Source organism: Rhea pennata, chromosome 2 (genome assembly GCF_028389875.1).
Source record: "Rhea pennata isolate bPtePen1 chromosome 2, bPtePen1.pri, whole genome shotgun sequence".
Lineage (NCBI taxonomy): Eukaryota > Metazoa > Chordata > Aves > Rheiformes > Rheidae > Rhea > Rhea pennata.
The window spans coordinates 27991987-28008950 of record NC_084664.1 but is presented as its reverse complement, the minus strand read 5'-3'; the positions used below and the strand labels follow the sequence as shown (position 1 = coordinate 28008950).

At 37.0% G+C, this 16964-nt stretch overlaps 1 protein-coding gene across 3 annotated transcripts in view; it reads left to right on the top strand.

The window, feature by feature from the left end:
- The window catches only part of SLC25A13 (solute carrier family 25 member 13), a 101983-nt gene that overhangs the window by 7311 nt on the left and 77708 nt on the right, over positions 1-16964 (top strand). For 2 of the 3 annotated variants that reach the window (XM_062569151.1, XM_062569150.1), the window contains one exon: positions 16850-16903. Coding sequence is in view for 1 of the 3 variants with exons in the window: in XM_062569150.1 (XP_062425134.1) it covers positions 16850-16903 (54 nt within the window). In the remaining 2 variants the exon portion in view is untranslated. Of the gene's footprint in view, positions 1-193; positions 211-16849; positions 16904-16964 lie in introns of those variants that run through there. The other variant, XM_062569153.1, reaches the window with a different exon arrangement.

Here is a 16964-nt window from a genome sequence, read left to right as displayed (position 1 = left end):
AGATTTTTGTTCAGCCGCTTACACAATAAATGGGTCAAACTTCAGTGTCCCTGGAAAATCTTCAAACAGCAAGCCTTGCATCTCTGTTTCAGGCAGGGTTGCTGCTTAGTTAGCAACACCAGAATCAAGCAGACAGGAGAGCTAGCAAGAACTGGATGCTAGCAATTGGGGCACTCAGCTGGGAGGAGGAAACCTGAACTTGCGGTGCTGGTGATGTTACACGTTTTGCATGAATTATACCTCCACTTGCCATGGTTTTGGAGGGCTGCTATGCTTCATGCTTAATACAGTTCTGCCAATGTGTGTTACATGTGTTCTTTGCATGCTTACTGGACTGGGGTAGGGATGCATGGTTTGTGTATTTGAGATGCCTGTAGATGCTCAGTCAAGGCTGGGGTGTTTCTGGATGTGCATATTTGTGTAATACTTCAAAACTGAAATTGCATGTGCATTTTTGCTAGTAGATTTGCTAGGTTATTTTTTGCATCATGCTCTTCAACTGGGGTGCCAAAGTGTGCAAATGGGTATGACCCTCAGAGGCTCACAAACATTTTTTTTGCAGAAAATTTGTTGAAATTGGCAGACTTCTGCCCAGACAACCAAACCTTTTAAAAATAACTTTAAAGTCTTCTTAGTATCATCACTACTTCCTTAGTTTAGGGAGATTTTTTTGTCTCCTTTTTTTTTTTTTTTTTGGACTCCTAGGCTGGGCAGGACCAAAGCCCTGGTACTGGTTGTTTTGACTGTTTTACCATTCTGATATTGGACCAATTTTTCTCTCTGCTCTGATGATGAGACCAAACTCACTGCAGATGTTCAGTTAATCAGGAATTGCCCATTGGCTTGGAGAAGTTACCTGTTTTTCTTCTGAACCTTTAGGTCTCTGTATTTTTAAAAGTCAGTGGATAACTGTGAGTCTGTGGTTCAACTTGCACATTACTAAGTATTTAGTAGCAATATTACGATAATGTAATGCCGCCTGCGTAAATCAGATTGGGTGTCTGACATGGTAACGTGAATTCTCTAAAAAAACATTTTTTTGTTTGTTTGTTTGCTTTAAGCCACATCAGTTCCTTAATATGGCTCTCAGCAAAACAGCACAGAGTTGTGTGGTTAGTGTAATGGCATACTTTAACGTAGCACTGAGCATAAAAATACCTTAAACTGGAACCCTATGAAGTGTTATGTTTCGTATGACAACCATAGGTCTACTTACTGCTTTGCATTTAGATATAATTTTGCATTTCCCACTGCTCAGCAAAGCAACTGGAAGGAACTGTTTTTACTGAAATCAGAGCTATCCTGTTTCCTGTGGATCTGGCTGTTGGTTTGTTGATGGCCCTTCATGCTTGGCTCCTGATGGGATAGCCATACAAGTGCCAGGGCTTTTTCCCTTAACTTACGAAGTATGGTGCAAGAATGCAGCCGTGGGGAAGTCTTGCATAGACAAAACTGCAAGATTGTTATAGAACTAGTTGGTCAACTAAGGTACTTTTATTTATTTATTTGTTTATTATGCTAATGGACAATCAGACTAAAACTTCAGAAGAGAGAAAAAATGGAATAGAAATATCACTCTTTTTGTGACACTCTTTGTCACTCTTTTTCTCTTAAATTTTTCTGCTAAATTCTTTGGATGCGTTTTGTCATACTTTTTTTTTTTTTTTTTTTTTCTCTCTGTACAACCCAGTAACTTCATTGGTAAGACCATGTTTAAGAGGAAAACTTTGACATGAATTTTCCATAGAAGTGGAAACAAAATATTTGACTGCTCTCACAAATGGTTCAGTTCTTTGTTTAAGACGTGCCTCTGATTAGCTTATTTATGTATTAAATCATGAACTGACTTTGCTGTAGAAGGAATATAGTATTTTGTTTTAGGGAAGTTTGTGGTTACATTTACCTTGATTACCCAGCCTGGCAATTCCCAAAACACCTTTTTTTAACAGTGCTCATGAATTTTAGCTCAGCACAGAGGGAATACAGAGAAGATTGCAGCCTTAGTCTGTAGGTGTTAGGCAGCTGGGGAAATTCCAGCACTCAGAAGCTTTTTTCTCCCCCTTTTAGTGGCTTTAAAAATATGAGAGTAAAGGGGAATTGAGCACATTGGCAAAATGATGGAACTTTGCATATGATACAGTAATATATATATTTTTTTTCTTAACTTGATAGTTTTTGAACTGTTGATACACATGTGGATTGATGGGCGTTATGTTTCCTGCATGATCCATATTAGAAGTATAAAGGTCCAAACTAAAAACCTAGTTGCAAAGAGATTTCATGCATTTGGGTTTTAGATTACTGTTGCCTTTATGACTGTGACCTCCATTTCACCTCAGTCTTGTTCCCGGTCAGCCCGTGCTAGCATAAATAGTAGCGGTGCTTGTTCAGCCCTTCCGCAGGAGGAGACCCAATTGCAAAGACTTTGGACCAGAGCTGAAGGGAAGTTCTCTCCCTCTGGAAATACGCACCTGGAAGTGTGTATGGGAGTCACAGCTCTGCTGGTGGTGGTTAGATCTCTAACCTATTCACTTGGCGGTATAAGGCATTTCTGCTCATGCCGGCTGATACTTAAAGACATTGCAACTAGCAATGATTTGGATTCTTTTAGGTGCTTTTGTTTTCTGGTTTGGGCTGTTTTTAGATCTCCAGATTTTGTTACTGCGTTTTCTTTAATACAGATGTCTTATATCCAGAACTCATCCATCTGAATTCTCACTGCAACAAACAGTACTACTGCAACTTATGATTGCTTTAGTTATTCTAAAATATGATTCTGTTCCTAAGTAACAGATTCTCTTTACTTTCCATGTCTTCCGACTGTAGAATAGTTATTTTTGTCCCCATAGCAGCCTTCCTTATGCCTGACAGTTTGTGTTCCTTCTCAAGCACCATCAGCTGAGTTTACTGAATTTAGATGCAAGTTTTTTGGAGGACCTGGGGCTTTCTGCCTCATAGAGCTTCATTTTCTTTTAGGTTAAGCATAGTTAGATCAAAAAAGTTTGTTATGGAAGCTGAGAACGTGAGACAACTTCAGTTCTCAGACTCGCAGTCAAGTCGTGTCCAAAAAGCCTTTTATTTTCAGTAATGTTGCAGATTTTCCTGTGAGCACCAGTCTTGTGTCCTAGGTGTTTTAAGTTAATGTTTTTGGCATTCTTAACGTTAGTATTTTGGATGGCTGTGTTTGTGGTGAATAGAACAGATAACCGTTTTTGAAACCGTTACTTCTTGTTCAGCAAATTATCCTTGTCATGAGTTAGACTCCTCAGACATTTTAATGCAGTTTGTATTATTGCTACTTTTCTTTCGTTAAAACTGGGTGATACGAAAAAACATGTTAACATTGCGTCTTACTGCATGCTGCTAGATTAATTAAATTTGCTATAATGTGGAGAGACTTTCTTTATTCACACCCATAGGATCACCTATTCTGTGAAATGGAGCGTTGCAGAAAAAACAGATGAAAACTTTACTGTTCTTGCTCCAACAACTATGGCCTAAATGTTAGATGAGATAGGAATGTCTGACACCGAAATAGGCTAAGCAGGAAGGCAAGTGGATAATGGCATAGTATAAATTGAAGAGTAGCCTTTTAGAAACTGACCTTTTAAAAACACAGTAAATGCTTTTTGACCAGCATATCTTATTTTCTAAAAGGTGCCAGAACATAGAATTAAACTGATGACCTGCTAAGGTCTAAGTGTTGGTAAACCAGCAGTGATAATCTCAGAAATGGAATTACCTATGGAACTATCAAGAGATAATATTAAAATAAGCCCCAAAATTATACAGCTAGAACTTGCTTACGTGTCTTCTATTCAAAACAAAAATATTAAGAAAACAGTTTTATTGGAAGGGTATTAACATGTAGTCTTTAATTTTTTTCCAATCTTCAGGTTACAGTGCAACTCAGTCTCATGTGAAAATAATATACCCCCAAACTCTTAAAATCTAGTTTAAAAATTCTCATAAATGTAAACATTTTGAGGCACATGGGCTTTTAGAGGCTATTGTCACAATTATAGGGTCCTACTTTTACAACCAGAAAAGTAATACATGAGCTTTTTACAACTATGATTTTTGTTATTGATAATGAGAGCAATTGAAGGATTGCAAAGAGGAATCTTCATTCCTAACCTAGAATATGGAAGAAGTTGCTTTGTGCCTTGATGACTGCAGTTATTAGTCAACCTTATAAACAGAAACCAACTTTTGTCTTTCTCATCCTTTAGATGCCTCTCTGTAGTTCTTGTTCTGGAGAATTAAAATCTTGGCTAGAGAGTTTGTCTTGTTGAGCTAGAATGTTAAAGATATTTTTTTTGAGTAATTGTGGAACTGTACTGGGAGAGAAGGATAGGGGATTGAAGCTGAATTAAATTTTGTGATATAGGTGAATGAATTTTTCTTGGATTGGAAACTTCAGGAAAAGATTGAGAACAGTTATTTTATGTACTTATATTCTGTTTATTTTTTTTTTCAGAATACATAGTTTAGATTATTCTTTCTCTTCATTTATACTACTATGATCTATTTACACTTCCTTCAGAACTAAAACTGGTTTGCTAGGGTTCCAGTTATTGTATAAAAAAACCTTTGACCGCTGATTTTTTTCCAGATGTATGCACATTTCTGGTTTTGTCTTTCTAACTATCTCTGTAGCTGACTAATAACTGAGCTTTATTTGCTGAAGATTTTGAGATGTTCTTTACTGGAGCTGAGCTTCATCTCCATCTGAGAAGATAAATTTAAACTACTTAGGAAACAGAAGGTTTGAAGAACACTCCTTGACATGTTGGGAGGTTGGGAGTTTTTTCTTTTCTTTTTCTTTCTTTTCTTTTTTTTTTTTTTTTAATGCTGGCCAAGGAGAGAATGACTAGCACCCTCTGTTCTTTGTTTTACTTTTTGCCATTGTGTACATGAAAAAATGTCTGTAAAGTTGAGAATATGATGCATGGTCTTAGAACAACATGCATTTTTCTATTTTCTTCCTGATAGTGTGTGCGTACTGCCTAAAAATGTACTTAGTTGATAGGGATGGATTCTTTCACAAGGATGATCCTGATCCAAATGTCAACCGTCCAGCCAGCAGGAGGAAGAAATTGAAACTGTCTTCATAGTCAAGTTGCTGTTTCTTATCCCAACTTCCTTGAGCTCTCTCAGCCTGCCAGGCTTCTTTTTGCTGCAATCAATGGATATTTGATTGTGAGAAGTTAGCAAATATGCCCATTCTATGTAATCAAAGCAGTGAGGTAGAATAGTTCTTGTAAGGGATAAATTAAGCAAACTTAATCAGTGTTGGCATAGAGTCAAATGCAGCTCGACCTATCTTTCAGCAAAATATGATAGATTTGGTTTAATCAAAATGCGGATATCATCTCCAAAACATAAATGTCCATTAGCAGGATCATGACCCAAAAGAGTCTACATCTGTGTAATATATGTAAAAAAGTATATACATATACAGACATACTGCCATGCATTTGAACACAGGCCTCCAATCCACAGTATATATATAAATATATGTGTGTGTGTGTATATGTGTGCATATATACATACATACATATATATATATATATTCTCTCTTCTTTATTAGGTGACTTTCCTGTCACATCCATCTATTGCATCTATACCTGATACATAGGTCTAATTCTGGGAGAGAAGAAGAGATCTGAAATTTTGTATTGGTAAACAGCAGATCATTTATTATTATTGTAATCTTTCTTTGCCTTGAAAGCATGACCTATTTCTATTCTTCCCTGGCTCCTCAGCTACTAAAACCTCTTGGTCACGTATTTTATTATTGTAGTTGTTTGTTATGTTTGACAACTACTCCTTGATGAACATCAGATCTTTGGCAGTAGAAGCCTTTAAGTAAGGCAACAGATATGAAAAGCCATTAGAAAAAAAGTGGTATGTAAAAATACTGTGTCTGGCTGATTCCTGCTCTCAGCCCATTGTGCAGTCTGAATCTGACTAGAGAAATCTTCACATGTTTAGGGGAAGAAATTTTGAATAATTTCACATTTCCATTAAAATAGTTTTTGTCACTGACATCAAGTCAGCCTTCCTCCTCCCTGTCACTTCACCTGTCTTACGCAGCTTGCCATTGTGTGTCAGTCTAGCTGGAAACTACTTTGTAAAGATCATGAATTAGTCCCATGTTGATGCTGTTGAAAAGAAAGAAATACATGGCAACAACAAACTTTCTGCATTTGCTTTCACTCTGTTCACATGCCCAAGTCACTTAGTCTGAGTCTTTTCTGTCAAGATTGAATGCTATGAAGCAGTGGTTTTGATTCCCCCCCCCCAACATTGTGCTGTTTACTACAAAAATTTTGGAGTCCTCTTTTCATCTTATAGTAAGGAAAACAAGCAAGACATCTTGCAATTTATTTTCAGTGTTTCATTACATGTGAACTGTAGATTCAGTGTCTCAGTTATAAGATTAACCTGAAATAAAATGTTTAAAATTAGATGAAAGCATAATAATTCTGAACCATTCAACCTAAATACTATATAATTAAAGTAGTACTTAATATGTTCTTACAAATTAAGAATTGTAAAACAGCTTTTTTTCCCCCCTTTTTCTTTGGATGAGAGGCAACAGGCACAAACTGAAACACAGGAATTTCCATCTGAACAGAAGGAAAAACATTTTACTGTGAGGATGACTGAGCACTGGAACAGGTTGCCTGGAGAGAGTTGTAGAGTCTCCATCCTTGGAGATATTCAGAAGCTGTCTGGACACAGTCCTGGGCAATAGTTTCTGAAAGCTGTGAGTTCTAACTGCCAATTGATCACCCAGTTTTCTTGAGGCAAAGTATTAGTTTTCTGCATTTCAAAAAGGCTGAATCAACTGATCAGAAAAAGCGGTTTTTTTTTGGTTTTTTTTTTTTTTTTTTTTGAATTTTATTATACTTTAAGTGGTTGATGACAAAAAGAGAGATGCTTTGTTGGGTGGTATCAGTAGCATAATGTGGGATAGCAGGCATGTTGCTCTAAATTCCTTGGATTATGTCATGGTCCAGAGTGAATCCAAATTCATTGTCCAGCTGAATCCAAAGTGTCCAGGGAACAAACTCTTGGTTAAGGAGACACTGAAACAATAGTGCTGGAATTTCTCTAATACCTTAAATTTCATTCTGCGTTTGTTTAAATTTATATTTTCAGGTTTTAATGTAATTGCAGTGGCCCTAGAGAAAATAAAATAGAAATAACTATTCTTGGAAAATAACAATAATTTAGTTTTGTTCTGCTTTTCTCTCTCCTAAAGATGCTTGCATGAAAATAAATTTTAAATTTCATTTTAATGAAATCATTGGCTCTAAATCAAAATGCTCGGTTTGACATCATCATCATCATCTCCACAGCAACCAAGTGATTTCATAAAAATATTATTAGGACTATGCAGCATAAGTACATGTCATGTTTTAACAAAACAACTGTTGCTTTTTGCAAATACATGTAATAAAAGAGACTCTCAGAGAGAAACCAAAATCATTCACGCTAAAACCAGGATAGTTTCTAATTAAAATGTATTAAAATATTGGAAATATTTCCCTAGTTTCTAAAGGAGATAAGAGATTTTTAATTATTTTTGTCAAGTGTCTTAAAACTTTTGCAAATTCTAGAAAGTTGTTGTAAATTCTTTAATAATTTTGAGCTGTGGCAAGTCATTGACAAATCGGCCTTTATTATTTCAGTAACTGCCTTATATAACTGACTTAGATCTTTGTTGGATTATTTTATATTCCCACTTGAAACTGCAAATTATTTCCAAGTACCCTCTGTGATAGCTTCAACCTTCTCTTCAGGCCCTTATCAAGGATGAAGGTAACATGCTACAGTAGCTTGTAGCCACTGTGTAATCTGCTAATATTTAAGCACCAAGAATTTGGGTATTATTAATACTGAAGGTAAGAACTGTAAAAGAAAATAACTGCCTTTTCTTTGTAATTGCCACATCTTTAGGGAGATTACCTAATAATTTAAAACTGAAATCCACGTGGTGGGAGTTTGGACAAAGGGTGGCAAATTCAGTTCCCTACATCTGTTACATGCAGGCAAAAGAGAGCATATTTGCACACTTAGATTTTAGCATTTGTATTCTGAGATTGCAGGTGACAATCTGTAATGAACACAGGTGTATTTTGCGATTAAAGATCCAGATTTTTGATGGATGGAGGTTTACTAGCATACTTATCTGTGGGAAAGGTGGGTATTTCATGTGCTGTCTTTGGGTTGTTATAGAGCATAGACATGCTGACTATGGCCCAGTACACCACTGTGCTGGATGCTGTACAGATTTAAAAAAAAAAGAAGAGGAAAAAAGGAAAGAGCACAGTGCTCTTACTTGCGTCCTGACACTCTGCTGGACTGGTGCTGCTCTTGTATCTGCTGGCTGTGAGGAAAGGTTCCTGACTGCAGGACTTGAGATTTTCTGTCTCCCCCACTATTTGTAGCTTTTAATAAGTTTGTTCTGTATGTGTGATGCTGTCTGCTTTATGCAGTTGTCTTTTTTGTTCTTTTAAGATTGTAGAATTGGATCCCTGCGTATGTAGGGATTCATGCCCACTCCCACATCCTTCCCAGTTCTCCAAGCTACTGAGGTGTAGTGTTCTGAATAGACTTGAATAGATGGGTCTGATTATAAATAGGATCTCGAAAAGTGAACTTTTGCATTCAATCAAAGAAGAAAACACAACACTGAAACAAAATACATTTACCTGTCAGTTATTCCTACATAGTTCTTGTCACACAATTGTTAGGGGGACATGTAATATATAGGAACTTTTCTCCAGCTCATTTCTTTCACTTGTTTATTCGCAAGCTTGATGTCACAGCTAACAGCAGCACTTTGATGTTGGCCTTCTCGTAATCTTTGCACTTGTTGCACATCCATATAGTGTTTTTTATTTTCTTGTAACTATAGAATTACTAGTTAACTAAATGCAGATCAATCTGTTGTGATACTCTGCTGTAAAGCACTGTCCATTCCTTTGAATGCCAGCAGGTCAGCAGTTATTGCTACAAACTATCCTACTTACTTACTAGGACTTAGTGTCGTGGTTTAAATTACATTACATTGACATTCTGAACAGAAAATCATGGAGAAAAATTTTGTAATGGTGTTCAGAGTGTATGTTGCTGCTGCTGTTTTTGGCCTTGGTTCCATGCTTTATGAAGGGGAAGATGAAGTATGGGAGGACGTTTTTAGGATGCCATTTGTGTTGCATGGTGTCAGACAGAGCACAGGACTTTGGAAAGTTCCTGGGTCATGCAGCACTGTGTATGGGGTTTGTTTGGTTTCCTTCACCCCACTCCGAATCTTTAACTGTGATTGTTCTTGATAGAAGCAGCTGATAATTTAGACTGTAAAAGCTGCTTTGTGCCAAACCGGGGGGCACAGTGAGCACCTGGGTGTTTGGGAACTGGAGCTAGGAGCCAGATGAAAGTAGGAGGGACTGTCCCCGTTGACCAGTGAGTTTTCATGAACGTTGAGCATTAGGACCTTGGAGAGGCTCATTGGTAGTTCGTGGGTTGCAGCCTGTGACAGCTCTCCTAGACCTCACTAGTGCTCTGCATGGTGGTGAGATGCCTCCTGAAGGTACCACCTCATTAGAACAATGGTGTTATGTGGCCTTCTGTCCTAGTTGTGGCTTGCCTGTTGATTAGTCCTGCTCCAAATATGCATTTTACAGCAACAACATCAGGTGTCAGATAAAATTTATGCTGATGTAATGCTCCATCACTTTTCCCTAATGATTTTTCACTGATACTGGTATCTATTGTTCTTGCTTCCTCCAGGAGTTACTTTTGATCTTGCTGTTAAACTGTAGACGTTTTCTACCCTTTGCTTCTTTGAGTGAGAAAACTGTTACCTTGATAGATGTAAACCTTAGCTTTAGCTCTGGAAAATGAATTGCTAGTACTGGGGTGACTGCTTTTTGAAGATGGACGTGAGGCAGGGGGCTAGAGTTTTGGCTGATGTACTGGGTATATGGTAGTACTATTATAACTGTACAAGCCCTGGGAAAATCAAAAAGGTGAGTCGATGAACTGGAGTGAGGATGCCACCAAATATGTTTTAGCAGGTTGATTCATAATACTTAGCTATTCTTCATTTCTGAAAAGTGTAAGGAGGAAAAAGGGAGAGCAGAATTATAATAGAGTTAGCATCTCTCCTAACTCTCTGGTGAGCAGAAGGGAGTATTCTTGAGAAATACCTGTAGGTTGATGAAAGTCTGATTTGACCATTCTCATTAGCTGTTTAGTTGTATATTAACTGTTTTTGATTGAAGAATCCCTAATACCTACTACGTACTATTAATGTGTTTCTTCCAGTGAGTGGTGAGCTGTAGTTTGCTAAGATACTTTGGGATATGTCAACAGTAATGGCCTTAGCAAACTCGCTAATGCTAATGGAAAGCAGAAGGTATCATCCTTTTGTGTTCTTGTGGATCACGATAGTGAAGATTATTTGGGTAAGAATGCATTGCAGAGAAGCTGTGAGAGAATAAAGAATATTTCTTTGAAGAAGAGAATGGTCTGATTTCATGTATTGTATTGTAGCCCTGTACAACAGTTTGGTGGAGACTGACTGGAGAGCAGAGATTTGTTTTTTTGCAATGACATAAAAGAGCTGTTTCTGCTTTTAACAAGGAGTTGGTTTTCATTTTCTGTTTCTCCTGTGTTCTTCATATTGTGTTGTAGGAAGCAAACTCTTTTTGTGAACAGTTGTCACATCCTTTTCCTAGTCCAGAGCCTGACTACCAAACTAAGCTAAGTTTGCTCCTAGCTGCATTTTCTGACACACGCTTAATTTTTGGAATGGACAGTACTGATCACAATATGATTCTTTTTCCTTTTGTTAAACAGTTCTGCTGAGCAATGATCTCTAGCTATTTTTACCTTAGTATTGGATTAGTATTTTATGATCCTTCTGTTTTCAGGTCTTTAAGTAGGAAAATAGTAGGAGTACATGGTCTAAAAGTTGTCTTACATAGCTCATTGTTTTGATATTCTTGGAATATTTTTCCTTATACTACCTCATCTTTGTATCTGCACCTACTTGGAAGCATTGGACAAATTGGAAAACAATGTGTTTGCGGAATGACACAAACATTTTCCAGTTCATATGTAATTGACTGTATAACTGTGTCTTGGTCCCCTGATCAGTTTGCATGGAAAAATGCTATGGCCTTTCGGAAATCTCCATATACAAGAATACATCTTATGAACAAGCCAGCTACATTTGCTTTGAGACTTTGAGAGTAGGATCAAAGCTAGCATGTAATTGCCCAATAAAGTAGATCTGTTAGCTTTGATGCACTTGGGGGAAGTGAGGCTTCCACTTCTCATGGTGCAGAAGCTGGACTGGGAATTGTCCAGAGCTTTGTAATTTTGACAGATTGAAGACAGATGAAAATAGTTTTGCTTGAGATTTACTGTCTCCATCTGCTAGCAAGTTTTCTTCTGCTTTGCCGCAATGTGGGATAGGCTCAGCACAGCTGTCTGGTTTCAGTAGTGTTTATTCTGTAACTCTGCATACTGAATCAACCTGTATAATCCAGATGATGTTGATTAGTGTTAATAATGTTTCTTTTTTCTAACCTTGATAGTCAGCCTTGTATGTTTTCAGCCAAAGGAAAGCAGTAACTGCTACTTAAGTTGGTAGGCTTCCACCTTTGCAAAATGCAGTTGTAAGCCCAACATGTTGAAGTCTGAAGATGAAAACAGATTTTAGAAAATGAATGTTTTTATCTTAAGGTTGCTGATTATTAAGGAAACTGTGTTCTTACTGGTCAGACTGAATGCAATATGAGTATCTATTTAGTAGTTACCAGTTTCTCTTATAGTACTTACCCTCATCCTTTGGATAGGAAGCAGCAAATGGCATCTGATATTTTCATAGGAATAGCATATATCTTAGAAGGTCTGCTAAGAGTGTCTTTCTGATCTACCTTCTATACAGTTTCCTTGCAGTGATCCAATTCCTATTTAGTGAGCTCATCTTTGTCTTGCTTGTAAACGTGCCAGTAGTGGTGAGTTGTGTCTAGGTCACTTCACCATTTCAGATCACAATTAAGTTCTTTTACCTAGGTTTTGACAATACAGAAAGAATAACAATAAAAATACTGGGTGCATGCTGAGCTGAAATGACTAAAAAGTGCTAATTAGAAGTAATTAAAAGTGACTGGGCAGCTGAAATAGGAGATGGTCACCTGGACAGATGTTGTTACAGACCACCTTTGCAATTTACAAGTATTAATATTAGTGTAATTAGGTAAGAAATGTACTTCTCGGCTGTGTAAGCAAATTACTTGTATTTAAAATGCAAACTTGAGTGTGATTTTACTCATGCAGTATTAATAGATGTCTGATGTGAATTCAAACTTTGTAACTGCATTTTAACTCTCTTCCTATGCATCAGTCATTTAAACAGAAGTGCAAGGTCAAACCCTGGCTTGATCTCCTTTTGAGTCACATATTTTGAAAGGGTATGTATATTTTTAGCCAGAAGGAAACACTATGATCATCCAATCAGACCTGTTATATAAACTGGGCCACATGCATTTCGATATTATGGGTAGAATCGATAACTTATGATGAAATTAAAGAATACCTGTAGAAGACATAAGGTTTCAATCTTGACTTGAGGTCTTTTAGTGGTGAAGAATACACTGTGTTCTTTGGTAAGGTTTAAGAATGGAAGGGCTTTTAAAAATGCTCTTAATTTCAATGTGAAGGTACTAGAGCTTTGATCATTTACTGGGCTTCTTATTTCAAGCATCTTCTCTGTGTATGTGCTTCTAGGTAGTGTTCCCGAAAATTAAATAGATAGTGAGCGAGGCACAGCGAGGCAGATCTGACAGAACTGTGCTTGGAGGAGGGCAGTTCTCAAGCATTTTACCTCTTTGAAGCCAGGAATTTTAATGACAGTGAGATAGGGGGAGACATCTTCCTTCCATCAACTTTCATCTTCACACTTGAACTGCATTTCAGTTAAGCTGTGAGGAAGAAACAGCATTTCAGAAGTTTGTCTCTTCATCTTTCTTGGACTTGCTGCTGTCCCAATAAACTTTCAGGAATCCGGTGGCGATAACCAAATGTTCTTGGATCCCCATCACTTTCTACTCCATCCAAATTGTGGCTACTAAAATGATCTTCACCATAACAATAGGAATTTCAGACATTTTGTATTTACCATGTAGGTTAATGCTATATTGTTATTAATTCTAATTTTCCTGCTGTCCTGTTTCTCTAGTGCTTATTCTCTTCTTCTGTCTTCTTTCCTATGTGGCACACAGACACTACTTTACTAGTCCTCTTGTATTTTTTGATTTCACGTAACATCTGGCAATTTTTTCCTTCTGTGTTATGCATGACAAATATATTAATAGAATTGATTGGAAACTAAATATATTATTTGATTGCCAGTGGATTCTGGTTTGTGTTATACAGCTGCGTTTTCCTGGGAAAGGTCTGTTTTCATTTCTTGTTGAGGGTGGAAGTGAGACTGAAAATGCATATCAATGTAAATTGGCAGGGCACCAGTCAACAAGGAGGAAAGAGCTCAGCTGGAGAAAATGTACTGAAATAAAGATCAAGGTGCCAGAGATGCTAAGGATAGGAACAGCTCCAGCATGCAAATCAACCTACGTTGTCCTTCGCTGAAAGAGCTTTCCTTTTCTCTGTGCACCCTTGGTGTCCCTTTTGCTGAACATCATTGCTAATGGAAGGGATTAGTTTTTTTTTAAATTCGCTACTTGTATTGCCTGAAGTGCATCGTGCTGGCTTCATATACAATCTAAAGCACAAATACACATAGCTGATGTTGACTAAAACTTTTAAAGTATCTTTCTCTAGGAATGAAAATCCCCTTTGACGTTTTCTGTGTGTTATTTTGTTTTTTCCTCCAATATGTCCTCCGGTATGTGCTGATGTTATTACAAGTTTAGTTTCTTCCTTGAAGCTTATATTCCATGTTCTCTTCTGGTTTTAAAAAATACGTGTTTGATGCTGGAGAGCTTTCTTCGTTAAACCTTACTTAATAACTTTTTTATTCAGTGTTAACATTTTTTACAAAGCTTCTCTTTGTAAAGAGCAGTAACAAACATTTTACCTTGCAGATCTACTTTATCAAGTGCCTTCTCGCACAGTTACAACTCATAGTTTGTTTTATTTCAGATTGGCTTTTGTCTTTATGGAGAGAAAATAGATAAAATGAGGAACTTTTTCCAGTTACAAATGATGCCACCTAGGACCATTTATATGAATGTCAGTAAACATGATCTGAGTGTACCAAAGGAAAAGCACATGGTATCTGTGGGTCAGTTTATATCAGGCATGCTAGCTGTTGGCTTGCTGGCATCAGGTTACTTAGCCCACTTTCAACTGTTAATATAACTGAGAATAATTTTGATAATAGTACTGAAACCATTATTTTGGCCATTTCCAGAAGTGGAATCTGCTAGTGAGATCTGTCGTCAGGAACAGTTCTAGTTATGTCTCTGCGTGCAGCTTGAGCTTTGTCCACAGCTGGGAATGGATGAAAAACTAAATTAAATATTTCTCTCCTTAGCACTGATATGGCTGCATTTGCATCAGTCCTTCTGAAGCTGTAACATAATATAATAGAGGACCTTTTCCTTGCTTGGGCTCTAACAGACCTTTCAAATGGAGGTTGATACCTTAGTGAGCCTGTTACCCAGTGCTAGTCATGCCTTTCCTCTCCTGTTCCCCAGGATATAGAAAAATGTGGCAATAGACTGCATGAAATGGAGGAGATCATGGTCTACGACTACTGCTTGGACTGCAGGTCTGCAGTGCCTCTGAGATACTGCCCTGACCAACTTCAGCCTGTCTTTCGGCATGGTTTGAAAGAAACTTGCTGTGACAAAACATAATCCAAAGAAGGCAGCAAAATGGCAGATGGGCTTGCGCGCATTTTGTGTTGGGTTTCCCAAAACTGCTAGTTTGAGTGAAACCAAAGCAATAGAGGCTGAAGTAGGGATATCAACATGTGCTCTTTTCCTTTGTTCTTTTCAGCCTCAGTTTCTTTATGCTTAGATTTCTAGGGTAGTGTAAAATTTAAATTTAATGACAGATGAAATACGATACTGATTGTATTTTTAGTTGATACAGTTTATTTGAAATGTTTTTAGTTTACCTGTACTTGTTGCAGCAGTATAGGAAAGTTGTTCCCCCCAGCTCCCTGCCCCGATGCTCCCGATTGCTCTGGAGTGCCAGATTCTTGCAGAGGGAGCTAAAATAAATCTCTGCTTACTACAAGATGATTACATTCAGGGCAGCATGTACTTTAGAAAATACGCATTTTTAGATTCTCAGCCTCACAATTACACTTTGATTTTTGCAACTGCCTCCACACAGATTTCTGTGCAAACACAGAATCGGAACTCCGGCTGCGGACTCTTGTTGTTGAGGCCCAGCATAACACACCGTCAGGTGTTTTTTTTTTTTTGTTTTAAAATAACTCGTAAAATTTTATTATAAGAAGCCCTTTTCATACACTTGTCATAAAATATCGTCAGATTTTTCTTTTATTTTTAAATGACCCATTTAAAGAGAGGAAAAATTACTGATGGTTCTTAACTGAATGTGTGAGTGAGGATATAATTCTGTTGCACAGACTTCCCCCACCACTACCATTTTCTGCAGTAGTCTCGTGTGCTGCTGGAATTGCATTTGCAGTCTAGGTGGTATGTTCATTGTTACAGTTTACCATTGCTCCGGAGAGTCAAGAAGGAAGGCAGTCATACATTCTTGATAAAGTTTCTAATGTTTAATTCGTATATGAGGATAAGATTTTATGTCTTGCCCTTTGTGTGTTTTTCCCCATTAGAGATGTGACTTTTCTTCTTCCTTTTTTCTTTCTTTTTTTTTTTTTTTTTTTTTGAAAATTAGATATGCTTACAAAGTAATTTTTTTGGATTAGAAATAGGTTAGTGTGCTGCATCAACTATCAGATGATGGTTATTATGGCAATAAGCAAGATCTTATCAGAGTATTTTGAAAGAGGAGTGGGAAATTATAGCAGGCACAAATGGAGAGGATGAATCCACTCATTGCCAGAAACAGCAAATGGATGGCATGGTATGTTAAGGAGGAGAGAAATGACAAGCCTAATTCCATAGTGGATATAGAATTTTTTTTTTAATCTAATGTTTTTTAAAAAAGTTTTCGGTTTAGTCATTTTGGGTTTGTGGTGATTAATGCGACTTAGATTTTAGCTGTCACTGGCTAGTTGTCTGATTTGCAGAAAAATTTAGATACTGTGCTTTGGAGTTGACAGTGTCAAAAAAGCTTAAATTGTAAGTTTAAATAATTTAAAATGATGGAAGTAGGAGGTAGAAGTAAACCAAATAATTATATTGGAACTCAGTATCTTACTGAATTGCTTTCTTGGACAGCTTGGTAAATCTGAGCTTTTACTTTTGCCACCTCTCAGTTGAGAGGTACATATGATACTCTGAAATCCTTAGATAAAAGATGCTAAAAGCAGGAAAATCTGTATAGTAAAGATGATGTAATATTGAACCCAAGCAGAGAGGTATGTTGAAGAAATTTGATAGCTGAATTAACATGACTTGTTAATGTGTGCTTGTTTAAGAATTGCAGAGTTGTGTAAGTGAAGCGGTTGTAACAAAAATGTTGAATAAGTGTAAATGTAAAATCAGTAAGCACAACCATCTAAAGCAGTACTAATTTATCTAAGGCGAACATTTATTTTCACCATTCATTCTGTTGTTTGAATTCTTCTTTTAAATGATACTTCGACATCTTTTGTGTAGATTATGCATATTAATGTAATTGTATTTACTTGTAGGTGGCTCTAACCAAGAGAGCTGATCCAGCTGAGCTGAAAACAATATTTTTGAAGGTATGTATAAAGTAAATATTTTACTCTTTCAGCTTAATTTTTTCATATCTTTTGCTCCTTT